Source organism: Zonotrichia leucophrys, chromosome 20 (genome assembly GCF_028769735.1).
Source record: "Zonotrichia leucophrys gambelii isolate GWCS_2022_RI chromosome 20, RI_Zleu_2.0, whole genome shotgun sequence".
Lineage (NCBI taxonomy): Eukaryota > Metazoa > Chordata > Aves > Passeriformes > Passerellidae > Zonotrichia > Zonotrichia leucophrys.
In genome coordinates this window covers 7,600,100-7,625,881 of record NC_088189.1, presented here as the reverse complement: position 1 = coordinate 7,625,881, position 25,782 = coordinate 7,600,100, and the positions used below count along the sequence as shown (strand labels likewise).

The following is a 25,782-nucleotide window of genomic DNA, read 5'->3' as shown; positions in this document are numbered from 1 at the left end:
GTTGCTGGACAGCCAGCATCAGGCAGAACTCTTCCCAAGAGCCCAGGGCCAAAGGGAAGGAAAAGGTGTGTGAGACTTTGTGGCTGCAGCACGTGAGGCTGCACTCACCTGAAGGAAAGTGCTGGGAAATCTGTTTCTTCCACAGAAATCGCTGCTGGCACCTGCCCAGGTGCTGGCACACAGAGGTTACCACAGCAGGGGGAATTTTTAAAGTTTCCAGCAAGTGCGTGAGGAGGCTTTGGAATAGTACCAAGAGATTTTTGTCTCCTTTACTGCTTGAGGAACCTGGAGAAGTGATTCCTGAGGCTTGTCCCACCCATCCTGCAGCTGCCAGCTCCTTCCCAGCAGATGGTGTTTCCTCCAAAAAACCCCTGTGCTGGGACACCTCCACGGCCACTCCTGGCCATAAGGGCACCTTTGTTCTGGTGCCCTCAACACTTAATACCATTGTGAGATCAAATGTGCTTTTTTTGACAGCCCCGTGTGTCTTACACAACAAGGGGGTAATACACACCTAAATAAATCCCCATGGAGTGTGTGCTCACGTTATCTGTGCAGAGCCTTGCACAACCAGCCCCAGCAGGCTCCATGTGGGACCTGCTGCCAGCAGGAGCTGCTCCAAAGGGCTCCAAAGGAGAGGGAGAGATCAGCAAGAGCTGTGCCAGCACTGCATTGCAAACTCTCCTCTGCCCCCCACCAGTCAGGCAGGAGAGCTGGGCTGCACCAGGGCACCCATGTGCTCCCAACCCAGTGCCCCTCTGAGAGGCTGTTTCACACCTGGTGCCACAGGCTGAGCTCCAGAAATGCTCTCTCTAGGTCCCAGTTTGTCCTCTGAAGGCACAGCCTCCCCACCCACCTGTGTGCCATGTGGCACAGGGGCATGGAGCAGGTAAACAGCTGTGGGGAGCCAGAAACTCATGTAAATAAATATCCAGAGAGGAAAATACTGTGACAGGGAGAGATTTTATTGAAAGAGCAATACGAGAGCAGCCTATGTGCCTAAGAGTTGTCTGCCTTCTGGCTGTGGATGTTAAAAGGGGCCACAGGAACCCCCAAACATCCACCAGCCAAGCCAGAGGCTGCTGCCTGTCCTGCTCAGGCCACAGCCACAGCACAGAGCAGCACTGGAGAGAAAGGAAGAGGGAGAGAGTGGAGCAGAGCAGGGCTTGGGGTGCATGTGCTGCCTCAGAAAGGGAGCAGCAACGAGGTTCCCCCCGAGCAGGATCTTCCCAGAGTGCTCTGGCCGGAAAACTCATCCTCCTGGAAGAAGTAGAACAAAAACAACTCAGTTTTCTCATTCAGACTTTCACCAGCTTTTTGCTCTATCCCAGGTGAGGTTTTCCTGTGGAAAACCAGCAGAGGGAAACTGAGAGCAGCCCATGGGAAATGAGGTTGGCCAGGGTGGTGTGGGGCTGTGGGATCTGCATGTCCCAGCCCTGGGTGGGCACATTCCCCCTCCCAGGACACAGCACAGTGGGAAAACTCAATCCTTACATCAATGATGGCAACTTCAGCGTTCCTGAGGTTGGTGTTGAGGACGTTGGGCAGTGGAACTGACACACGGAGGGCATCTGCAAAAACAGGTGTAGGAATCTCATCACAGGGATGAATCCCAGAATGAAGGCAGCAAAGGGAGGGGGAGAGCCTCAAATCCAGCTGGATCTGAGATGAGAGGGGATCCTGACCCCCATACCTTGAACAGACGGTACATAAACAGCTGTGAGGACCTTCTTGAGCCATTCTGCCAGCGAGGAGGCCTGCAGGGAAGAGGATGTGTCAGAGCAATGGTTATTGGGCCATGCCAGGGTGATCAGCTGAGTTCTACTCAGTTTGCTATCAAATACAAGAACTAGGAATCCTCCTTCAGTGAATCACTCCCAGAATTGAGGGTGGGTATGCTCTTTGGCTAATTTCTTTTTAATTATTCCTCCCCCATTCCCAGCACCCCCAAGTGAGGAGATAGACCCAAGTGTCACTGCTGTAGGGCACAGGGGATCTGCAGAGCAGAGGGAAATTGCTCTCTGCCAAGAGAAGTAGAAGGATGAAAAGTGAAGAATGAGCTTGTGGATTTCCTCCCCCACACAGAGTCTCTGGCCATTGCATCCTTCACTGCAGCACCTCCACCCAGTGCATGCACTTACACTGGCAGCATCAAGGCTTTGGGGGAACCGTGTCAGGTTGATGCTACAAAAGATAAAAACAAGGAACAGTTGGGGTGTGTTGGTGCAGCCTCCTCCAGGCCCTTTCTCAGTCTGGAAGTTTTCTCACCCTCATAAAGATACAGGATTGTAAAATTAGAACAGCTTTTTTACAATTCTCTCATCACATCAACCACACAGTTGGTCGGAGGTTGGGGCTGGGAGGAGGCAGGAAGGCTCCAGCAGCCCTTGACATCTTTACCATGGCTACATCTCTGTCCCCCACCAGCCCCATTTGTCCCCAGGCAGAGGCCCCCACCCGCAGAGCTGGGCTCTACCTGTCAAGAGCCAGGGAGGTTTGCAGTTTGCCATCAGAGACTGATGGGGTGATGTTCAGAACGATGTCCTGGAAATGGAACAATGAAAGAAATGAGGTTATTCCCCTGCACAGCTCCCAAGACTGAAAAGTGTATTTGTAAATTACCCATTCTGAGAAAAAACACTTGTCTGTGCCGAGGAGCCACATTTTCGTGACAGATGGCATCATGTATCTCTCTCCCCAGGGCCTGACTTCCTGTCTTTATTTTGTGTTATTCCTGAAACATTTCACTTACACTTTGTGCTTGGTTATGAGCTTGTTTAAAGGACTGGGCATCACCGCTTTGATGATGCAGTAAATACAAAAGCACAAACGCTGCAGGGCCAGGGGCAGGGCAAGCCAAGGGGATGGCAGCAGTGCTCCAGCCTCAGCCATGGCCCTGTTCCAGACCTCTCATCCCCCAGGAGCTCACTCACCATATCGACGGAAAACAGGAGCCCCTGGGGGGTCTGCAGGGCAGGGCTGGTGACATCAATAGTGGCTCTGAGGGTGACAGTGGCCCTTCCATCCCTCACAGCCACCACTGGCTCATCCCTCACTCGGACACGCAGCTCCAGGGGCAGGGAGCCAGGGAGGGACCGGCTGAGCTGCAGGGACAGAGGAGGTCAGGGCAGGGGTGGGGTGAGTGAGGGGCTGGAGTCAATGCAATGGAGAAGGTGACTGACCTGGGGGATGAAGGGGAAAAGGGCAGACACGGTCAGCGAGCTGCTCTGGGTGACCTGTGGGAACAGCACCGGTGACATCGCTGCCCGGGAGGGGCTGGGCAAAGCCCACACCGGGCTCAGCTGGACCCCACAAACACAGCAGGCAAAGGTGGGCACCAAAGGGCAGGCAGGACACTGACCTGGCCTTGCAGAGGGGAATTGCTGCCCGCCAGGCTGGTGATGCTGAGGTTGAGGGTGCCCTGGCCCTGGCCCTGCTTCAGCAGGGTGCTGAGGGTGTCCTGGGAGAGGCTGAGCCGGGGCCGGCGGCCAGTGGCCAGCTGCAGGCTGGCACTGAGGGGCAGTTCCTGCGTGGGGGGCATCACGCCATCCCTGCCATTCTCAGACAGGAGCTGCAGGGGACAGAGCAGGGAGGGGCGTTGGTGGGGCTCAGAGGCTGCACTGGGCACCCTGCCTGCCTGTGCACCTCGGGGAGAGCCTCCCATGAGGTTTGTCTGCATTAAATGAGACAGGGCTGCATCTGCTACACCTTCCCCACAGAAACACTGCCACATATCCTGATTGGAAACACACATTGCTGATATTTTATGCATGATTCTGGTCCCTGTCAATTACCAAACTTTGACAAACCACTTATAAACAGAACATGCCTGCAAGCAGTGACTGCTGCTCCTGTATGAAATTAAACTTTTCTGATTAAAAACTATGAGAGTGCTACAATTATGCTTAATTAAGTAGCATCAAGCCACTCTTGATCATGCAACCATCAAGGATTAGCAGGCAAAAAATAAAGACAAGACCCAGCAGTGGCAATAGCAGGGATGTGGCTGGAGCAGACTCATCAGAACCTTCCTGTGAACAGTGCCTGAAGGCAGCTGAAATGTGAGTAGCCTTTGATAAACATCCACCATGTTCCAATGAATCAAAGTCGAAGGTTTTGGGACCAGGGAACACAGCGGCACTTACGTTCAGATCCACCTGGATGGCATCACCACTGAGGATGGAGAAGGAGGGCAGGTCCCCCAGGGCCCCGAGGGGGAGCACCTCTGTGAACACAGGGAAGAAAGCTCTTCAGCTGCAATGGCAAGGGATTCTGCCAAATCCCATGGTGCCAGGAGTTACTGGAACCATCAGCAGCTCCCACTCACAGCATTCCCAGCTAGAAAAGCCACTAGAAAACAATACTTCGCAGCAACAGTGTTGTTTCTAAAAGAAACCATTCCAGTGGTGGGTTTCTGCTGGAAGAGCTGGCTACCACTGCTGGGGCAGGGAAGCTGAATGTTTGGTTTGAGCTGGGAGCTGTGGTTTTAGAAAATTACAAAAATATTTGTATTTACCGAATGTAAAAAACCAAGCAATGCTAAGGGCAGGATGTGACAGGGAGGAGGAAAACAGGAGGTGTCAACTTACGGTTCCTGGAGCCCAGCAGGGAGCTCAACACCTTGAGCTTGGCGTTGATGATGTTGCAGCCCTGGGGAAGCAGAGGGGAGTGAGAGGGTCCTGGGACCTGCTGCACCAGTGGGTGACATGGCACCAGCACAGCCAGTGACAGGGGGCTCTGCTGGGCTGCACATGTGGGCAGGGCTGCTGCAGGCAGTGCTGGGGGGCACATCCCATCACACAGGACTCATCATCCTGTGGGTGAGCGCCCCTCTGAGCCAGTGTGGGTCTCACCTGGGTTAGTGGCTGCTAAACCAGAGCCTGGCTCAGAAATCTGTTTGCCAGCAGAGCCTGGCACAGGTGCTGGTGCTGCCTTTCAGCAGGAGGAGAGGCTGACCGCCCCACTGAGCTCACAGCTGTGCAAATATCCACATCCATGGGGCAGCCTGGCCTCCTGCCTGCCCTGCCCAAAGCGCTGCCTGCCCACCCAGCACTGGGCATGAAGGTGGCTCTGCACACTCACCAGATCCTTCAGGGTATTGCTGAGCAGGCGTTTCAAAGGCTCTTCCAGAACTGGCACTCTGGGTCTGGTAAAAGGAAAATAGGAAATAGCAGGAGACAAAGATTAATGCTGGAAAGTAAGGAGACCTCACACAAGAGAAATGTGAGGCCTTGCTTGCATTGTCCATACTCAGTGCCCAGTGCTAGGTTCCCCACACCCAGAAATGTTCTTTACATAGCCAAAATTTTAGAAAAAGGTCAACAGTTCCCCTCTGAGCCCGACAGCTAGATCACCTTCAAGGCACCAGGCAGAAAGCTGCTGCCATCAATGACCAACAGCACCAGGGTGTCCCACTGCCACAAGAGCCACAGGCTGGCCATGGGCCACCTGTTCACACAGATGTTCCCTCACGCCTGATTCCTACCTCACATGGGTGTTCATGTCAACAGTCTCACAGTTCAGAGCGTTCTGGTGAGGCGTCCATGTGTCCCGGACCAGGATGGTCGCATCCACCTCCACCTGCTGGCACAGCGGCTGGCCCGGCACGCTGCCCAGGGGAAGCACAGCAGGCAGCTCAGGACACTGCTGACCATCTTCTCTCCAAAGAGATGGTGCCCCCTGCCCCAAGCCATCCCCTTATGGACCTGCCTTACCTGCTCTCTACCAGCAGCTGCGTCTTGAAGTCCACCTGGTGCCCGAAGCCCGGCAGGGAGCGCAGACTGATTTTGGGGAGGGTGTTGTTCACAATTTTCAGTCTGGATGGTTGCAACAAGGAAAAAGGCAGTGAACAGCACATATGCAGAGCCTTGTTCCCCCAGCCCCCAGCACTGCAGCTCTGCTTTTGGGGTCCTCTTCCCCCTGGGTCATCAGGCATCCCCACTAGCCAGGAACAGTTTGTGGGATATACAAGGCACCCTGGCAGAGTTCACTCCCAAGACATGAACCCCCATTTATGAACCCACCCCAGGAGAGGAGGGAGGGAAGGAGCCCTGTGTGTGCAGGCTCCAGAACAGGACCTCCTTTCCCCAGCATGGCTCAGACACACCAGGCTGCTCAGGGTCACCATCTCCCACTTGCACTCACCCAATGAGTTCTTCACCATTTTTGCCAAGGAGGCTGCCAACGAGACCGTTTCTGCCGAGGAGACCGTTCTTGCCAATGAGAAGGTCAAGGACGGTGTCAAGGAGAGTATCAACAAGGCCATCTTTGCCAAGGAGACCATCAACAACACCACCTTTGCCAAGGATGCCACCCAGGATGCCATCTTGGTCAAGGAGACCACTAACTACACCATCTTGGCCAAGGAGGCCACCTAGAAGACCATCTCCACCAAGAAGACCATTTCCACCAAGGAGACCACCAACAGCACCATTTTCTCCAAGGAGACTGCCAAGGAGACCATCTCCACCAAGGAGACTGCCTACCGGACCGTTTTCACCAAGGAGACCTCCAACAAGTCCTCTTTCTCCAAGGAGACTGCCTACAGGACCATTTTCACCAAGGAGACCTCCAACAAGTCCTCTTTCTCCAAGGAGACTGCCTACAGGACCATTTTCACCAAGGAGACCTCCAACAAGTCCTCTTTCTCCAAGCAGACTGCCTACAGGACCATTTTCACCAAGGAGACCTCCAACAAGTCCTTTTTGCCCAAGGAGACTGCCTACAGGACCATTTTCACCAAGGAGACCTCCAACAAGTCCTTTTTCTCCAAGCAGACTGCCTACAGGACCGTTTTCACCAAGGAGACCTCCAACAAGTCCTCTTTCTCCAAGGAGACTGCCTACAGGACCATTTTCACCAAGGAGACCTCCAACAAGTCCTTTTTGCCCAAGGAGACCACCAAGCAGATTGCCACCAAGGAGACCACTTGAAGCTCTCTGGGGAACATCTTGGGCTGGTGAACCTTTAAAACCTGAAGAACAGAATCAGAGGTCACTGTGAGCTACACAAGGTGTGCCAGCCTGGCTCTTCCCTCCCCTCTCCCTCTTCATACAAAAGATGTGGTGGCACCAGCCTCTGTAAAGTAACTGAAGTGCCATCTCCAAACTGCTTTGTAAATGCAAATTACTTGCATTGTCGCTGCTGCTGGGCAGATCTGCACCAGCTTCTGATTTTCTGAGTATGATTAAGAGACAAAAAGAGCAGAACTGGCCTCAAAAGAAGGATAAATCCTGTCTCTTACATACACTTACCATTCGTATCTGGTCTGGCAACTGATAACGGGATTATAAATCCTTGTGAAGGGATCAGCAGACTGTTGAGCAGGACAACAGTCCACAACACCGACATCTTCGGTCCTGATAGCTGTGGGAAGTGATTGCCATTAGTGCAGTGCTGGGAGAGCGAGCTCCAGCCCATGGAGGGAGGAAAGAGAAGGGAGGGAGGAGAAAGGAGGGAGGGAGAAAGAAGGAACTCCTGTCAGGGAAGACAAAATCGGGGAGGATGCTGCTGGCATCTCTCCTGCCTCCTCATCACATGGTGATGATGGACAGTGACTCTCCTGGTGGCTCTTTCCTGCAGAAGGAACCGGAGTGTCAGCACCAGTCACTCCAAAGACCGATGGCCAGAGCAGCCAAGGGGAGAGCAAAGGGTGGTTGGGATGCTCCTGCTGTGACCCCCCAGTGCTGGGGAGCAATGGCGTGACTGAGCTGTGTGATCTGGGACTCATCCATCCCGGATGGGGATTTCTCCACGAAACACATCCTGCATGCCACAGAAGGGGAAAACAAGACATTTCTGACAACATGATTGTCTCTAGAAGAAAAACAACAGCATCTACAGAGTATAAATACACAAAATGTATCGAGCAAGGAGAGAACCTCCAGGGAGAATGTCATGATTTCTGCACAAACATCAGATTCTGAGGCTTCCCTCTGCATGGAAACACCTGATAGAATTGTAAGAAAGAGAAAGTAAACTTTAACATTTCAATGTCATTGAAATATTTCTGTGGTACCTACAACTTGAAGTAGCTTATTTTTCTTTTTTTAAAGAACCAAAATGAACTTCATTGCTCCAAATCTATTTAAATGTAAATAACTCATCAAAAAGGGATCAAAACAAGTGTGAGAGGTCTAATTCACCTTAGCTAGAAATCTATGGCAGATAATCGAGTTATACCAAAGATAATTGAAGTGATAATTGTTTATGAAAACCCTGAAATACCCTTTCTTCTGCAAGGACTGCAAATCCAATGAACACGCACATCTCTTCTGGAGAAACTTGCACTGAAAGGCACCATTTACTTCTGAGAGCAGGATTCAGGCAAGCAGCAGGCAAGAATAACAATTTTTGTTAAAAGGCCAACACTCCCAAAGGAACACTGAGGGTTTGCAGAGGCAGAAGCAAGGAGCACACTTTTTGAGGAATAAGTTTGCTCTTACCTGACCAAGCTCTCTCTCCAGCCAATGTCTCTGTTTTCTGAAGATCAATGGGACCCAGGATCTTCATATATAGGGCTTCACAGCAGGAAAAATGCAGGTGATGTCATTTGGGACATCCAAAATAATTGGTGGGGAGCAAAACAAACAAGGTCTTGTTTCTGGTGACTTCCACTGCAAATATTTCCTTGGAGATATTAGGAGTTAGGTAAATCATTGAGCAACCTGTAGGTGCAGACCCAGCCAGCCCTGGGTGCCTGCTGTGGTTCATCATCCTTTCATCCTGCCTGGATGAGGACGTGGCTGAGATGTCATGCCCTGATAAAATACCTTTCTTTCTTTTTTCCTTCTAAATAAAATTGATGTTCTGACTGAAAAACATGTCAAAACACTGGCCACCCCTGGCTGCTCATACTCCTACAGTTCTCAGGGCTGCAGTGCTGAGCAGTAAGCCCCTGTGTGGGGATGTGCCGCGTGTTGTGATAAATGAAGGACCAGGCAGCACCTTTTCCAGTGTAAAGACAGACTGTGGAGACATTAATAGAGCTGGATATTCCCTGTCCAGGCCACCAAGCCATGCCCAGCATTCCCATCCAACTTGCCTACAGCCTGATCAGTGTCACAGCCTAGCAGACTGGACCCTGGACTGACAGACTCTTTGGAGAAACACCACCTAACTGGAAAATGCTGTCCTTATCTAACTGGCATGGAACTGCTTCCAAGTCCATCACCTCTGCTCAGAGTGCTCCAGAGGGGTGGAGGTAGGATGTGCTTTAACAGGAAGAATCTGTTGAGAGCTTGATGCCATTGACCTGGAAGCTCCCAGGGCAGAACTTGTTGGTTTGGGGTCTTTCTGAAGTTCTGGAAGGATTGTTGATCCCATTGTGGGCACACCACCCCATGCAACAGATGTGCTGCAGCTGCCCAGGTGCTTCTGCCTCCTCCCTGCAGCTCTCTGCAGGCCCCTGCCCTGATTGCTGCCCAGGAGAACAGAGACACTGCAGCAGCACTTTGGGGCAGGGAAAAGAAACCTCCCTCCATGCGCCCCACACCAAATGGGGCACATCCTGACAAGCCCAGCAAAAGCAGTCTGTGCTGAAGGGAGAAGGCAGCAGCTAAAGGGACTGGGCTGATCTCTTCACTCCCTGATGTACTCATTGACAACAGGAGTGGATGGCAATGGCTGCTCCCCAGCTCTGCTGAAAAATAATCCAGAAAAATTGCTTGCTCAGTGCTAATACTTTCTGTAAACTTGGAAATAAATATTTCCAGCAGATTAGCCAGCTTTGGACACACATTATTTCCAGCTTTGAAAAAATACCTCAGTTAAAGGCCAAGGAAGGGGTGGCAAAGATAATCAAAGCACTGAAGGAGTTGTCACTCTCCTTGCAACCTGATCAGCCAGGACCTCTGGAGCACAAAGCCCAGCTGTCATGGTGAGATCATGACCTTTGATAAGATGGACGAGGGTGTTAACAGGATGGTATTAAGTTATCATTTATCCTGAATCGCTTCATGGTCCAGGAGCCACTGTCCAAAACCTGAATCACCACGAAGACAGCCCCGACACTGGTCAGTGCACAGGGAAGGGGCAGGGTGGCAGCTCTGGGAACAGCTCCTGCCCAGTGACCTCTCAGGCATGACAGTAACTTGGCCTCTCCCCAGTGGCTGCTGAATGCAGAGGTCTCTGACCATTGGATATTTTGGAAAAACTGAAGCAGATTCCCATAAAGAGATTGACATGGTGATGTCCAGGTCTCGCTAAAGTGACTTTCAAAGCCCCAGGAGCACAGAGCCAAGTTACTGAGTGAGGACAGAAACCAGAACGGATTTGGTCAGAGGGAGAAGAATAGGACTGGTGTGAACAGACATGCTTGCCTCAGTTCTGTGCTTGGATCACGTAAAATGAAGCTGTCAGGCAAACAGCAAGGGGCATGTACCCCCAAGAAGAGTTTGAGACCTTGACATCAGCAGGCTCCAGTCAGAGCAGGCTGGGGAAACGTCCTAGCTATGGATGGAAAATGAGGTGGATCTGCTCTGCTCTCCCACTGATGGCATCATCCAGACATGGCCTGTCTGCCTGAGGAAACCAAGGTTTGCCCTGGCATCCCTCTGGGACCACTGAGAGACTGGTGCATCCCTGCTGCTGAGGGATCAGGGCTTCTGGGTCTGTGTAGGGCTCCAGGGAACAGCTCTGGACAAGGCTGCACATCCACCCCAGGGCACCAGCACCAGGGACATGACAGCACAGCTCAGCAGCAGAGCTGCCTCATGAAAAATTAACTTGGTGTTCCCTGAGATTCCTAGCCTTGAATTCTCTAGGAAAGCTGTGGACAGATATTTGGATTCGTTTTTTTGCTCTGCTCAAAGACTTGAGACTCAAACTGTCCAATTTGTTTGTTAGCTAACACAAGAACAATAAGGAAAATCTTGCAGGGACATGAAGAGAGGCATCACAAACCCCAGTTTTTGTGGGGAGCTGGTTTTACAGCTCCTTCCTCACTGTTGAGGACTCCCAAGGAGAATGATTCCTTACACATGATGCAGAACAAATCCCTGTGGAGAACAGACAGGGTTTTTGGAGCCTGCCTCCCCAGCAGGTTTTCCTGGGAGTAATTTCCTAAAAAAAACCCACAAAAATCTTTCCAAAGATATCCTCGATTCAGTGCCAGCTTCCTGTCACCAGGAAAAGATGTTCAAATCATGTCAGCTCGATGAAATCAGGATCAAAGCTGTTTATTGACTTGCTAATGACAAGAAATTATCCAGGAGTCAGTGAGTTACACACTCAGGATCGATATGAGTGAAGCAGCTGATAAATACCAGCACCAGCCCAAACCTAACTCCTTCTGGGGTCCTAAATCCCTGGGCACACTCCCCATCCCTCACACATGTGCACTCCTGGGAGCAGGGGGTCACTTTCTTGCATCCATCTTGTGGGAGTGTGGGTGGTGCATCCTGACAGTGCAAATGTGATTTATTTAGGGATAAATAAAATAAATAAATAAATAAATAAATAAATAAATAAATTTATTATTTATTCAGTTCTTTCAGAGCACAGCCTCTGCCCAGCCATGCCTAGCTGGATCTGACAGTGCTCAGCAGGACAGTCTCACTACGGGGTCATGAGGCCTTTTTATTTCGGTGTGTGGAGTCAAACTCTTGGAAAGCCAAAGAAAGGAAGAGACACCCCAGGAAGAGCAGGACACTGCTGCTCCCTCCCCATCCATTCCCATGAGTCCTGGCCACAGTGGGGATTGGGGACTGCAGCCACAGAGTCCCCATCCCTCAGGTCTCAGTGACAGGCATGTCCTGCACCAGCATGTTCTGTGGATTTAACAGCAAAAAGCACCTGGGTGGGATTTAACTGTTGATTCTGTGTTTGTGTGTGATGGACTAATGGCACCAAGCCCAGGGGTGGCCCAGGGTATGGCAAAGCCACCATGGCAGTGTCCCTCCCTTGTCCCCACTGATGTTGCAGGTGCTGCCCAGCAGGTCAGACAGGATCCCTGCACACAGCACCCCTGAAAGGAGCAGGAGACACTGCCAGAGACACCTTGGCCATGGTGGGCACTGCCAGCATCTCCAGCATTTCCCTGCTCACCAAAGGATTTGGGAGTATTCACAGGGAAAAACAACAGAGTGGGAATTCTTGGGTTTGTGTATTTTAGTTTAGTCTCTGCTTTTGGCATACTTTCCCCATGAGTTAAGTAGATAAATGGATGCTGCAAGATGGGGAATTTTGCTGCCATTTCAGTTGGGTTTGGGTGTGGTTAAGGGAGATGTGTTGATTTTTGGAGATTTCAGAAAGGCAAAGAACTGTGATAGCAGGGGTGGGGGGTTGATTCTGAGGACAGAACAATGCTCCAGGAGGCCTCAGAGAAGCTGTCTGCATCCTTTGCTGTGGCTCTGTGCATGCAGGCCGGTCCCTCCTGCCTCTGAAGGGCTCGGCAGACAGAGCCTGGCTGGAGGCACTGCCCAGCACTCCCTCCTCCAGGTCCTCTGCAATGGAAGGGTGACAAGTGACTGTCCCAGCAGAACCCTGACAGTGCTGGGCTCTGGAGGGATGTCCCAGGGTCCCACCCCACAGGTGCCACACCCAGGAGAGTTATGGGTGGCCAAAACTCTCCAAGAATGCACATTGGGAGTAGGGTTTACTTCTGAGCATTTGTGCCTGGGGGGAAAACAGTTTAGGAGGCTGATTTATCATTTCTTATTCCTTGAAATATTATTCCTTGAAATAACATTTTCATTTTCAGGACACACTTCCAGTGGGAGCAGAGCTTTGAAGCTGCCAGACCACAAACATCAGGAGCTCCACTGTTGGTTACACAAACCAGGGCTTGCCTCAGTTTCCTCTGTCCTTGGCTGAACTGGGTTGCTCTGGATTAAACCTGCCTTAAACTGAGCAAAGAGGAGGGCCAGATCTCCACAGGTATCTGACTAAAATGGACTGACTTTATGATGTGTTGGGGGCTGCAAGTCTGCCCTTTGACAGACTTTGGGAATGAGGTGCTCAACCCCAAGGGCAGCTCTGTTTGAGCATCACATCCCGGCTTCTCAGGGTGGGACAAGGGGGATTCCAGCAGCAGCACTGCAATTGCTGCATAAACCCAGGGATGGCTTTTCACCAGTCTGAAAGCTCCTTTGTGTGGCAAAACTGTGAAATGTGTTACAGTGCACGGAGAAGAAGGAGGAGGCGGAGGAGGAGAAGGAGAAGGAGGAGAGGGAGGAGGAGATGAGCTCTGGGAAACAGGGATGGGAGGAGGATGGGACTTACCAGAGCTGGCAGCACTTTCTGAAGGGTGCTGTGAAGGACCTTGCTCACAGCTTGGGCTGCATGCTGGGCAAAGAGAATCATCACCCTCAGAGCCCTCACGCAGCCAGCAATAATTATTTATTGAAGATCAAAGGTGGGAAAGTCACTGGCTAAAGAAATTGATCTGGTACGGATTAGGGCAAAATTTGCCTCGTGTCTAATAAAATGTGTTTTCTCTCTTTGCAAACCTTTTCTCAATAATGCCATCTTCTGGTTTTAAATGAAGCTGAAGGTTTACATCCCTAAAAGAAGCTCTGACAGTCTGGAGTACAAAGCAGACAAATATGCACATTGCATGGAATAGCACAACTAGAGCTGGTCTGAATTTGTCCATAAAATCTTTGTTTAGTAGGAAAAAAAAAACTGCAAAAAGTGTTTGTGTGCTGCAAAAATCCAAACCTGAAGACTGAAACCTCTAACAGTGCTGTGACCTGCCCCTGAGGAATTTCCAATCCTGGCAAACCAGCCATGTGTCCTTTGGGATTTTCCTGATGGGGGGATTGTTCTGACACTGACAAAGGGGATGTGGGAGCTCCTGGGCTGAACCTCAGGGTGCCCATGGTGTCCTGCCCAGCCACCCTCCAACCATCAGGTTTGTGGTTTCCATGTTCCTGCTGTAAAGCTGCTCAGAGCAGGGTTTGGTGAGCACAGGATAAACCCCAGGGATGAGTGAGCCCCCACATCCCCCAGCCATGCTCCCCATGGGCACTGGCTCCCATTGACCTTTTCCCAGTGATTCCCATTTGGACTAAGCCATGAAGAGCCCTGAGCCAGGAGAAAACACCAGAAAGATCACCAGGAAACAGAAACTTTTCACCCTCAGGCTGAAGGAAAGACAGAGGAAAAGAGCTGGGTAAGGGGGAACAGTCAGAGCCTGATGCCCAGGATTTTTGCTTACAGCAAAGTCACCTCTTGCTGATATTCTCATTACCATTTTCTTTCCCATCTTGTTCAAACTTTCCATTTAAATCTGCTTTTAAATTTAGAAACATGTTTCTTCCCAATGAAAAATCACACGGTCTAATTTGGAAAAAAAATCAGGAAAAAATTGTTTTGGCATTCAAAACACCTCCATGCCCCCATCCAGGATGGATCTGGGGGATAGAGGACTGGCTCTGATCCCCCAGAAATTTGGGGGTTGCATTGGGACATCAAAAGCTGGGACACTGCAGAGCTGCTACACCTGCCCCGGACCATGCTGAGGCAGGAGCTGAGGCACTTTGTTGCCTTTAAGTTACATTTCTTTGTGTGTTTGTAGACACAGCCATGCAGAAAATCACCAGCTTTAATATCCCACTTGTTAGCAGGGAGTGATTGGTGGCTGCCTCCGGGCTGACACTTCCCAGCCTCCCCCTTTTCCCTGCCTGTCCCTGTTCCGGGCTGGAGCTGCGGCTCATCACTCACCCCTGATGCCTTCCCTGGCCTTGGTCTTGGGTTTTTTTATTTCACAGCTTCCTCTGCCATTTTCTGCAGAACATCACTCCCATTTAGAGCAGCTGGGACTGCTGGAGGATTCGCAGAATATGAGGAGTTCAGCACAAACCCCCCAGGGGAGAGCCTGCGCTGGAGGGTGAGGGGTTGCAGTGTATCATAAAAAATATCTCCATTAACAAATCCCATCCCAGCACACCCAGGACCCCTGCTGATCCTCTGCAGAGAGGTAAGGAACAGCCAGTCTACAAAAGCTGACTGAGAAGGGGGAGAACCAAAAGAATGAAAGGGGATACTGTTGTGTGAGCTGGTCCCTGAGGGTTTCCAACATCTGCCAATATAAATAATTTCACTGATAAATCTGGAAGTCTGGGTAAGCTCTCACTCTTGGATCCCAAATGAAAGCTCCCAGCCAACAGAGACTTGTGCACCAAGTGTGAAGGAAAAACCTCATCTGTTTAATTATGTGGTACAGACAGAAGTGGGAGTGAAAAGAAAGCTAAGATGGGCAGTGGCAAATTCTGCTCCTGGAGACAACCACACATGTAATTGTGACTCTTGGAGGAGCAGCTCCCCAAAGGTTCGTGGGGTTGTACAAACAGTGGGGGGCTCAGCTGGGGGATAAAACAGTGAAAATTGTGGAAACCTCAATAACATTCTTACTGATTTCAGGCAGGGTTAGAGTGAGGATGAGAACTTGCACCTGCCCACAGAATGGGCCCCTCAGCCCCAACCCTGCCCTGATTCCACCACGGGACACCCACACACCCCACCAGGCTGCAAACAGGCTGCTCAGAACCCTCCTCCAGCCTGCTGCTGTCCCTTTGGCCACCACTGTGTCCTCCCCATCCCTCCTGGGTACCCCACCCAGCAGGACCCAGCTCTGGGAGCTCAGCCTGGTGAGGTAATGCAGCACAAAGTAATTTATTTCCTCTCTTCATTTCTGTATAAAACTTGTCATGAGGTTTAATCCGTCATTACCTCCCTCCCAGAGCTGTGCTCGGTGGCCTGCTGCTAAGCCCAGACAAGGAGATTTACATCTTATCTAACAGGAGTGTAAGATTTATGGATAACTCCCGACAAGGAGCACATCATGCCAGAAAGACACTTTTGTGCTAGTAACTTGATCAGTCATTATGCTGTGAGTTGACATCTAATTAAGCCTCCACAGGCATCATCAGGTCCAGAACAGCTCTTCAGGAGGAGAAAATCCACCTCTAAGCAGCGTGGTGGCAGCTTATCCCCAACCCTTGCACTGCTGGAACAGATAATAACGCTCCCCAGAAAATCCCCAATCTCAGGGAGAGCTGGTGATATCACCTGCACTGGGAAAAGGAACCACAGGGGCAAATTCCCAATTGCTGCTCTAAAACACACCAAACACTCATTTCTCAGAGGCTTTCCCAGGCTGTGTCCACGTCCCTGCCAAACTCAGATCCCACAGGACGCCTCCCGTGGCCGCAGGGGACTCGTCTGAGGGTTACAACTTCCTCGATGGATTTACTTTTCTGAGCGCATTTCTTGCTTCTCAATGGGCTGCCTACACCAGCGTGGAAGTGTAAATCCTGCTCTCCCTTGGCAGGCTGCTCCATCTTCATATTTCCTCCTGACACTGCTCCAGGATGCCTTCAATGGAAATGCTCAGCGTGGCTGGAATGCTGCTTTTCTTGGCATTTCCCTGCCATGCTGAGCAGGAAAGCAACACCGTGCTGGGGGTGTTTGAATGTGTCGAGATGGACCTGGGAGCAGAGCCCGGCTCCTCACATCACTGAGGCACAAAGGACAATGGCTGCAGGTGTTTCAACAAGCCCTGAACACCTCACCCCAGAGCCAAAATGGGCAGCTCAACCCTCTCTGGGACACTGGTCATGCTGAGCTCATAGGGAGGGATGGGGGGAAGCCAGAACACAAAGAGGAGTTGGTGAGGCCATGAAGGGTGTGTGTGTGTAATGATGTTTGCAGGCGGGCCATGCTCTGTCCTCCAGGCCAAGAGGAAGCAGAAAGATGACGGACATCAAGCACAGGAAAGAGAGGGTTTTATTCACTCCCATGAAGGGTTTCACTGTTTGTGGAGATATTATCAAAGGGAGTGGCTGCCACTGACTGTATTCTCAGCCAATTGTAATACATATTGCCAGTGGCTTTTGATAGGGGATGGGTTTAAGAAAGGAAGGGATTATTGCACATGGGCCATTTCAGATCTTCTGTCTGGTCTAAAACTCACTTAACCCAATAGAAACACTTCTGTTACCTTCAAAAGACTTACTGAGTCCTGATGGAACCAAGAATATTCTTAATAAATTGCCAGGATCTCCCTCAGGTCATGTTCAAGTTTCATCCCCTCTGGTCTGAGCTCCCCAGGCAGGAGAGTGACACAATCCACAGCAGCCTCTCATGGAATCCTGGAGCAGTCTGTGTTGTCAGGAACCCTAAAGCTCATCCAGTTCCAAACCCCTGCCTTGGGCAGGGACACCTTCCTCTAGACTTTTCCAAGCCCCATCCAGCCTGGCCTTGAACACTTCCAGGGATGTGGCAGCCACAGCTTCTCTGGGCAAGCTGTGCCAGGGCCTCACCACCCTCACAGGGAAGAATTTCTTCCTAATCTCTAACATAACCCTGCCCTCTGTCAGTTTAAAGCCATTGCCACTTGTCCTGTCATTCCATGGCCCTGTCACAAGTCCTCTGCAGCTCTCTTGGAGCCCTTTTAGGCACTGGAAGGGGCTCAAAGGCCTCCCTGGATCTTTCTCCTCTCCAGGCTGAACAGCCCAAGTTCTCTCAGTGTGTCCATAGCAGAGGTGGACACAGAGCTGCTGTCCCTGTGGTGTTCAGAAGAAAGGGTGGCTGCAGAGCAAAGAAACCCACGTTTGCTTTCTAACAATGTTTGATTTCTTGGCACCCTCCACCCAGAGGCCTTTCTTTGTGCTCCTCAGGCACACCACAGTGAAGACAAGCTGCCCCAGCACCTGCTGTTCAATCCTTCACCTCCCTGGGTCAATGGCCAAAGTAATTAATTCCATGGGGAAACAATAAAAATGGTACAAAAAACAAAATGTCCCCCCAGTGTCCTGGTTCCCAGCCCTCTTTGCCAATTCCTGCCCCATCAGCTTGGTTGGGAGGACATATAAAACCAGCAGGATTTCTCAGTGTGGCCACAGCAAGACACAGACTGAGTCAGAAGCATGGGAAGACCAGCCAGGAGAGGTAAAGATCCTTTTGCAAACTGAATAACTTGATACAGGCATTGCTCCTACTTTTGTGTCTCTCCATAAGGGTCAACATTCATGAGAAGTGATGCTTCCTGCAAAGACTGAGATAAATATGTATGTTTTCTGCAGGTTAAGCTTTCTGAATTACTTGTTTTCATAACATTGTAAGAGCATTACAGACATTAGAAACGATTCCCAAATGTTTTTCAGAGACAGATAACACTTTCACCTTTTCATTTGACTCTATAACTCCTCCATAACTTCCATTCCTTCCTCTATTAATTTTAGCTTCTGTTTATTTGCTATTTTTATACCAGTTGTGGCCATTCTGTGTTCCTCAGTAAGTGAGATATTGCTGCAGGCACTGTTCTAGCTCACAAGATTACAAAGGCTCTTCAAGGCTGAGCTTTCTGTCAGTGCTTTTGAGACACCACACAAGAGCTGCAGGCTGTTATTGCACCAGAGCTGACAAGCTCCACACCACAGCCCCAGCCGAGGAGCAGATCTGTGGCTCTGTGCCTCAGTGGCCAGGCAAGGGCCACGTTGTTCTGACCATGCTGCTGTGGGTGCCCTCTCCTTCCTCTTCTTTCTCTCCTCGTCCCGCAGGCACCTGCGTGGCGATGCTGTGCACCCTGAGCGTCCTCCTGAGCCTCCTGGTGCCAGCTCACAGCACGAGGTCACCTGACTGTGGGGGCATCCTCACCCCCTCTGGGCTGAGATACCGTAAGTGCAGCCCCACCCCTCCCATGCCAGCAGCAGCCGCTGGCACCTTCCACACCAAACACTGGCACCCCAATCTGATGCCACTCCTCAGCTCACCTGCCTCACCCCCTGCCCATTGCTGGCAGCAGGGGGTCAGTAAGGGATGGAAATGGGTTTCAGTCTGTCCATCAGGGCACAAGCTCCAAAAGGTCTCATAAAACATCTGCTCTGTTTTGCAGTTGCTGAAGTTTCAAAGCCACATGCAGAGTCAGTCCTCAGGAGGGACCTCATGGACTCAGCCCCAGCGCCATCTCCCACCTCCCCAAGTAGGTGAGTTGCCCTCTCTTGCTCCTGCCATACCCACACTGCAGTTTGAATATTGGGACGAAAGGGACTTTGCCAGCGAGAACAAAAATCCTGCTGCAGACCAGGAGGTTTAGAAATGAGGTCCTGTCTCCTTTATCAGTGCCCAGCAGCAGCAGAACCCACGCTGCCCTCAAGGCATGGATTTATCTGTGCAGATGTCATGAACTTTTGGGGTTTTTCAGGGTCTGTGCTGGTCTCCCAACACCTTCCTTTCTGCTCCAGCAGGAACCAAATTATCTCTGTCAAAGTGGACAAGTTTTCCCTGACCCTCATCCCTGACACGGGGATGCGGCTGAACATCGAGGTGGACCTGGGCATCTCATCTGCCCCGTGAGTGCTGGGGCTGCCAGGCTGGAACCAGCCCAAGCTCCTGGCTTGAAGGCACCTGCAGGAGCAAGGGTGGCCTGGGGGAAGTGTGGCCAGAGCACCCCCCACCTCCAGCCCTCTCCTCTCCTCCCCAGCTCAAGCACCAAGGAGATGAGGCTGTCCATCCTGGCAGACCTCCACGTGGACATGAACCCCGAAGGGAACCTGGAGATGGTGACCTCTGACTGCAAACCCACCCTGGAGGAGGTGCAGAGCACCGAGGAGACAGACAGGTCAGCCCCACAGCTTTCCTCCTTGTTGGGTTTGGGTAAAGGGGTGAAAGAAGAAACTGAGGCACAAATGTTTCTAGGCATTGGACTGAGACTTGCTCACTGCCCTCAAAGCTAACAAAGGCCAATACTAAAACTTTACCTTCATGGGAGGAGCTTTGCTCTACTTTTGGGGTGGTTTCCCCATTTTAAGAGAGTTTCAGTCACAAGGGAGTGGTACTTTTAGAGCTGTGCAGCTGGAATTCTTTTAATGTAGGTCCAGAGGCTATTCTCCAGGAGTTTGTGATTCTGAATTGTAATCATAGCTTGATAGAAAACAGTGGTAATTCTGTCTCTGGGTGCCTTTTGGGTCACATAAAAGACACTCACCCACCTTTGGCTGATCTGCTTTTCTCCTAACTTCCATTCTGTTGTTTTTACCCAGCAAGTCCTCGAGCTCAGACGTGGACAAGCAGATCAACGTTGAAAAAGTAAGATAAAGTAAGATAAAGTTTGTAAAGTTTGACTCTGTAAGAGTCAGAGCACTTCAGCACTTCTACCTGGTGCTTTTCCAGATTCCCCCCACAGCTCTGTGCTCACTGGACACTGCCATTGTCCCCTGGCTCCTGCTTCAACCAATGGCAACACTCACCTCAGAGGCTTTCTGGGTTCACCCACTGCCAACAGACCCCCATGTCCATCTATCACCTCTTTTCTTTTTGTTCTTTATTCCACAGATCTGCCTGGAAGTCTCCAAGTTGCTGCTTTTCCCAAATGAACGGCTGATGTCTCTGGCAGGTGGGCAGTTGGCTTTCAGTCCCATTGTGGACTGAGGGTTTCAAGGAGCATTTTGGAGCAAATTGGGAGGTGGGACAAATTCCTACCCTGCAGTAGCAGAGGCTCTGCTGCCATCATCTCCCTGGGACCTGCTCCCTCTGCCCAGCTCTCTCCCTGTCTCTTTTACTCTGGAAACCCAGACACTTCCCAGAGCCTGTCACTCCTTCCCTCCTCTTCCTGAGCATCCCTCTGCTCCATTTGCAGCTCCATTCCCCATCACACCCAACTGCCAAGTCCAGTACCTGCCCCTGGCTGCCCCCATGTACTCTGAGCAGGGAATCATCATCTCTTTGCAAGTAAGTCCTCACTTTCCAGCTCTTACAGCCCAGCTCCAGTCCTTGGAAGAGCTTCTTCCACCAAGTGCTACAGCCCTGAGACACTTGAAACTCATTTTCTCTTTGCCTGTGTCCCTGCAGACAACTTTCCAAGTGGCAGGGGCAGCAATCCCCCTGCCTGTCAGCCCTGTGCCTTTCAGCATGCCCGAGCCAGCGAGATCCAGCCCTTCCCACCTCATCCTGGCCTTCTCTGAGCACTTCTATACCAGCTTGTTCTCTGCCTTGGAAGAGTCTGGAGCCCTCAACGTGAGTCTCCTGGTGAGTGGAATGAGGGAGGGAGGAAGGAAGGAGTGGGAGATACACACCTGGAGGGACAGCCCTGCCCTGGGAATGTCTTGGAGGAACCACAAGCCCTACATAAAAATGAGAGTGTGTCCAAGACCCTGCAAGAGTCCCAGCCCCTCACACCCAAGCTCCTAAAAACATTCCGGGTCTAAAGGAGCATGGAGAGTTTGCCATGAGGAGTAACCTGCACGCTGCTCCTGGCATGGGCTGGTGTGAGGAGGGCTCCTGCACGTACCCAGGGGTGGGATGGGGCTCATCAGAGGGGCTGCACAGAGCCCTGGAGCAGCCCCATGGCTCTGATCACGAGCTGTGCTTTGTGTTTCAGAGCTCTCTGACCACGGCCACCTTGGCTGAGAGGATCACTCAGGTGTGTTGCTGTCCCTGTACCCCCAAGAGGCACAAGCCCAGCTCGGGCTGTGTCCCCCAGCTGCCCACCCTGGGGCTGCAGGAGTGGCTTCCATGCCCAGAAACATCCCCACTCCCTCGGCAGATGGGCTCCCTCTTCCAAGAGGACCTGCCAGTGGTGCTCCAGGCTGTGACCCGGAGTTCTCCTCACGTGGTGCTGGAGGAGGACAAAGCAATCGTGCAGCTCTTCCTCACTGCCCAGATTGGAGCAGGACCATCTCCCTTCCAGAGCTTCCTGAGTGTCAACGTGGTGGGTGTGGAGGCCTGGGGAGCATGTGCTGAGTGTGCCCCTGCTGCCCACAGGCACTGCCCCTTCCCCTGAGCCCCAGTGCAGCTTCTGCAGGGGCTGGCTCAGCCTGTTCCATCACAGTGCTCCTCTTGTCAGTGCACCAGAAACCAGAACCTCATTCCAAGCACTAAAAAAGTAGGAACATTTATTAAAAGAGTTACATGACAAATGTATGCTGAGCTCCCACTCAGCACTTCACATCCTCCTGGACAAGGATGGGGATAGTCACTTCAGAAGCCACATGCAACAAATTCACTTTTTCATTATACCAGGAAAAATTCTACCTCAGAACAAATTTCCCAATTCTGCTGCAGCACCACATTCAACTGCTGTGACTGTGACCCCAAAATCACTCCAGCTTCTCTAAATCAGCGCTGTTTGCTCATGTGGCATCGTGCAGGATGCAGGGAGCACACTGCTGGAGGCAGCACATGAATGGGCACCTCACACCCTACAAAGCCAAAATGGGGTTGTTTCCTCACTGATCCTGCCCTCTGCTCCCCCACAGGACGTGACTGCCAGGCTCCAGATCAGCGTCGCTGACACCAGGATGATCATCTCTGTGGCAGCTGTAGAGTAATGACCCTTCTGCCCTGCAGGAGCCCCAGGGGACACATCCCACTCACAGCAGGAAAAGGAGAGCCAAACTGGGCTGGGGAGGGTTTTAGATTTTAGAGTTTGGGCATTGCAGACATGGCTTCTTCCCCAGGGAGACAGTGAAATTCCAGAAACATGGCTAGAGAGAAAAGTGGGAACTGCAGCTTCCACATTCCCACAAAGGCCCAGATGGGGAAACTGGGGAAACAGGAAAAGCTGCTTAGTACAGCTCAGCACCAGCAGCTCCTCTGCTGCTCTTTGTTTTCCAGGGACATCGAGCTCAGCCTGGCCACCTCTGATGTGGGTCCTATACTGGTGGGTACCTCCAGCTGTGGCCACTCTTGGCACCATCCTCCAAGAGCCTGGTGTCCCTCAGCTGCCCCAGCCATCCTGGGCAGGGAAATGTGGGAATACTGACTTTGGGTGCTTGCTGCACCTGATGGGAGGGACAGCTGAGTCCTTGTGGGATGGGAAGAGGGGCAGTGAGCATCAGGACCCTCTCACTGGACCCTGCCCCTCTCCTCCTGCTTTAGCCCACACCATGAGCTGACCCTGCCTTTCCCCACAGGCTGCCTTGCTGGAGGAGCTGTTCCTGCCCACACTCCGTGAGGAGGTGCCAGCCCAGATAAACAGTGAGGAGATGGGAGCTCTGCAGGTGCTGCCATGTGGGAAGCTCAGCATGGACCCAGGCAGCACCCAGCTGGCAACTCTCCCTTTTCTTTCTTTCTCTCAGAGGTCCTGAGACAAGGGGTTTTCCTGCCCCACATCGCCAGTTTCACTTACACCGATGTCAACATCACCATCCACAAGGTAACAAATAAGACATTTAAACTGCTCCCTGCTGTGCTTGATTTAAAGGAAGCCTGGGAGCAATGCTAACCTCCCAGCTCCAGAATAAATCAGAGCCTGATTGCCCAGCCCTGGTAACGTGCAGGACCAAGTTCCACTGCCTTAAACAGGCCCAGCCCCTCTTTAGCCCCGTGGACACAGGCAGTGGCTGGGGCCATGGGGGTGATGGTGAAGCCCTGTGTGGGCTGATGGAGCCACACAGGCACCATGCTCAGTCCTCCTTCCTTCCTTCCTTGCTCAGGATTATGTCTTGATCCCCTGCAACCTCCAGCTGGAGGCGAGGACTGGAGAGGCAAGAACCTGGGAGTGAAGTTCGGTGTCTGGAGTGGAACAGTGGCACCATCGATCAGTTGACTCTCACACCGTGCTCTGTGGTTTGCCACTGCTTGAAATGTTGAAAATCTTATTTCTTGACTTACTAAAACATCATGGATTTATATTCTGGATAATAATGGTGTTGCACTAGCAGCTTTGTCTTCCAGCCCTCCTCCTGGTAGTTTTGTTGCACAGAGAATGTATTATAACAACGTTCTGTGCTTTAATTAAACATTTCTCTTTAACTCTGCATTTGTTGGTGTGACTATTGACATTTTTCCCCCCTCAACAATTTGCACCTATAAACAGATAAATTTTGCCCATCATGTCCAGACCCTACATTTAATTAATCCCACTCATTTACGAGGATGCAAAACAGACTCGTGCCTCTCAGCTGCAGAACAACACAGTCCCTGCAAGGAGAGATCTTTCATCTGCTTTTCCTCCATGTCTCGTGTTACTATGGGAACATTACAGCTGGTGAATTTCCCGGGTCAGAAAGAAGAGGAGGGGGAGGAAATCAGTCTGCAGAATGGTTTCTAATTTTAGACCTGAAGGCAGTTATATTTTCAACACTTTGCTTCTGAGGAAGCTCATCACAGAGGAGATGCTGAATGAGAGGTGACTGCAGGCGCCGGCGCCGTGCTCGCTGGCATTGGGACGCTCTTTCCTACTGACCAAACACATCTCCAGGTTGTTCAGGAACATAAAGGGGTGAAAAAACACCCACAGCAGACACAGGCATCCAAAAGGGGAGGGTGGGTGGTAACAGAGCTTCAAAAGCTGCCCCAGTCACTCAGTCACTGGGTGCTGTTGGCATCTACCCCAGACAGGGAGAACATGAGGCTGTGCTGATGCCCAGGAGAGGAATCCTTGTCCCTGAGCACGCAGCCCAGGAGGAGAATCCTCATCCCTGACCATGCAGCCCAGGAGGAGAATCCTTACCCCTGATCATGCAGCTCCCACCTCAGCTCTCCCACAGTGATGCTTCACGTAACCCCGAAACTTTATTAATTATATCTACATCTGCTTTCACTGCTACAACTATACCCATCATTTCTAGCCTCTGCAGAAAAACGCTTCAAAACCTTCTATTTCAAAGCCTCAGAAATAGGAAAAGCAAACAAAACAAGCCAGCTTGATTTACTGCAAGGAGTAAAGAACCCTGAAGGTTTATATGCCCGGAGTGGGGACCTGACTAATGATGTTAATGCCTGAGGTTGGCCATAGCAGAAACAGCTCCTAATAAAAGCTTCCTGGTAGAGCTGCAACCATTATTCTTTGACTAATATATGTTAAACCAGTTTCCCAAAAGGAATAAGCTACAGGAGTGAAAAGATGCATTTCTTTGGCAGGGAATATTCTGGCTCCAAGCTCCACTGCATGACTCTGACTCTCAGGTGCAGGGCTGGAGTCTCAGGAGCTGCACCCACAACTCTCAGCCCCACCTGGGAATAGCCACAGCTTAGAGCTGCCTCATGCTGGACAATGAGGGTTATCTGCTGCTCCCCCCAGTCACCCCATTTACTGAGACCCCCAGCACAGCCAGGGAAAAGGAATGCTGAAAGAATTGTTTGCATTAGCCCCCTTGGCAAACACAGAATCCATCACTTTCCCGGGCAGTCCTGCAGGAGGAGCTGCCTGGTGACCCCCAGCTTCCCTCACTACTGCACATGGGGCAGCACATAGCAGCCAGATGGTTCAAACCCCACAGCAGGGGGAACAAACCCCTTCTCCAGCCCCCCAAAAACAGCAGAGGGGTGAAGCTTTTGCCAGGGGCGTTGCTGGAGCAATAACAGAGAGCTCCAACAAACCCCCAAGCCGCCAGCAGCACAGCCAGGCCTTGGCAGCCCCTCCTGCTGCTCACCCAGCAAAAGATTTCCCAGCCTGCCAAGGTTCCAGTGTTAAAGAAGCTTTCCTGAACAGGGTTATCCCAGCTGTTAAGGGTTCTGGATTGCAGTTTCCTGCTCTGGATATACTCCTGAAGCCACTAGAAATTCAGAGCATTAGATGTACAAGTTGCAGAAGTGACAAGTACCATTGAGAAGATGCTGCCTTTCCCTTTGGAAAAGGCTCCTCTGCTGCTTCCCCCTCAGTTCCATGTGATGAGCAGCACGATGGAGGCCAGGCTGTCAGAACCCAGGAAATTCCTCTGGCTGCCCTGGAGGGCTCGAGCCCCTGCCTGGGGGGCTCAGAGACCTTGGCACAGAGCCCAAGACCCCTGTGCCTTTGATTTAGCCCTTGGAAAAAACAACTACCAACCTTTATATGAAGAATTACAAGTCAAAAGAGTTTAAGTAGAATAATAGTTAGTTTGTCGCGAAGTGAAA

General features: G+C 51.4%; 2 protein-coding genes across 2 annotated transcripts; one reads left to right on the top strand and one right to left on the bottom strand.

Annotated features, from left to right (window-relative positions):
• Positions 1-1,155: 1,155 nt before the first annotated feature.
• On the bottom strand, positions 1,156-5,857 carry LOC135456474 (BPI fold-containing family B member 3-like). Its single transcript, XM_064730327.1, has 13 exons — positions 5,715-5,857; positions 5,486-5,608; positions 5,083-5,146; positions 4,590-4,650; positions 4,146-4,225; positions 3,362-3,571; positions 3,183-3,236; positions 2,934-3,104; positions 2,477-2,544; positions 2,142-2,184; positions 1,694-1,757; positions 1,495-1,571; positions 1,156-1,260 (listed from the first exon to the last, which is right to left on the bottom strand). The coding sequence occupies exons 1-13, from the start codon at positions 5,855-5,857 to the stop codon at positions 1,186-1,188; spliced, it is 1,233 nt and encodes a 410-aa protein (XP_064586397.1). The 3' UTR covers positions 1,156-1,185.
• Positions 5,858-9,885: 4,028 nt separating this feature from the next.
• On the top strand, positions 9,886-23,447 carry BPIFB2 (BPI fold containing family B member 2). The gene is made up of 17 exons (XM_064730325.1): positions 9,886-9,924; positions 13,120-13,354; positions 18,504-18,620; positions 18,839-18,929; positions 19,191-19,295; positions 19,427-19,564; positions 19,986-20,031; positions 20,278-20,338; positions 20,582-20,673; positions 20,794-20,970; positions 21,323-21,364; positions 21,488-21,652; positions 22,200-22,267; positions 22,558-22,603; positions 22,857-22,920; positions 23,022-23,098; positions 23,379-23,447. Exons 1-17 carry the CDS (start codon positions 9,886-9,888, stop codon positions 23,445-23,447), a joined length of 1,632 nt encoding a protein of 543 aa, XP_064586395.1.
• The last annotated feature ends 2,335 nt before the right edge of the window (positions 23,448-25,782 follow it).

Bases quoted from the DNA above. Each gene is read 5' to 3' on its own strand.
- BPIFB2 (XM_064730325.1), top strand. From the start codon at position 9,886: ATGACCTTTGATAAGATGGACGAGGGTGTTAACAGGATG. The intron at 20,032-20,277 runs GTAAGATAAAGT...TTTATTCCACAG, and splicing joins AGCAGATCAACGTTGAAAAA to ATCTGCCTGGAAGTCTCCAA. The intron at 20,339-20,581 runs GTGGGCAGTTGG...CTCCATTTGCAG, and splicing joins ACGGCTGATGTCTCTGGCAG to CTCCATTCCCCATCACACCC.
- LOC135456474 (XM_064730327.1), bottom strand. From the start codon at position 5,857: ATGTGCTGTTCACTGCCTTTTTCCTTGTTGCAACCATCCAGACTGAAA. The intron at 2,545-2,933 runs GTGAGTGAGCTC...TTCCATTTCCAG, and splicing joins TCCTGTTTTCCGTCGATATG to GACATCGTTCTGAACATCAC. The intron at 2,185-2,476 runs GTAGAGCCCAGC...TATCTTTTGTAG, and splicing joins ACCTCCCTGGCTCTTGACAG to CATCAACCTGACACGGTTCC.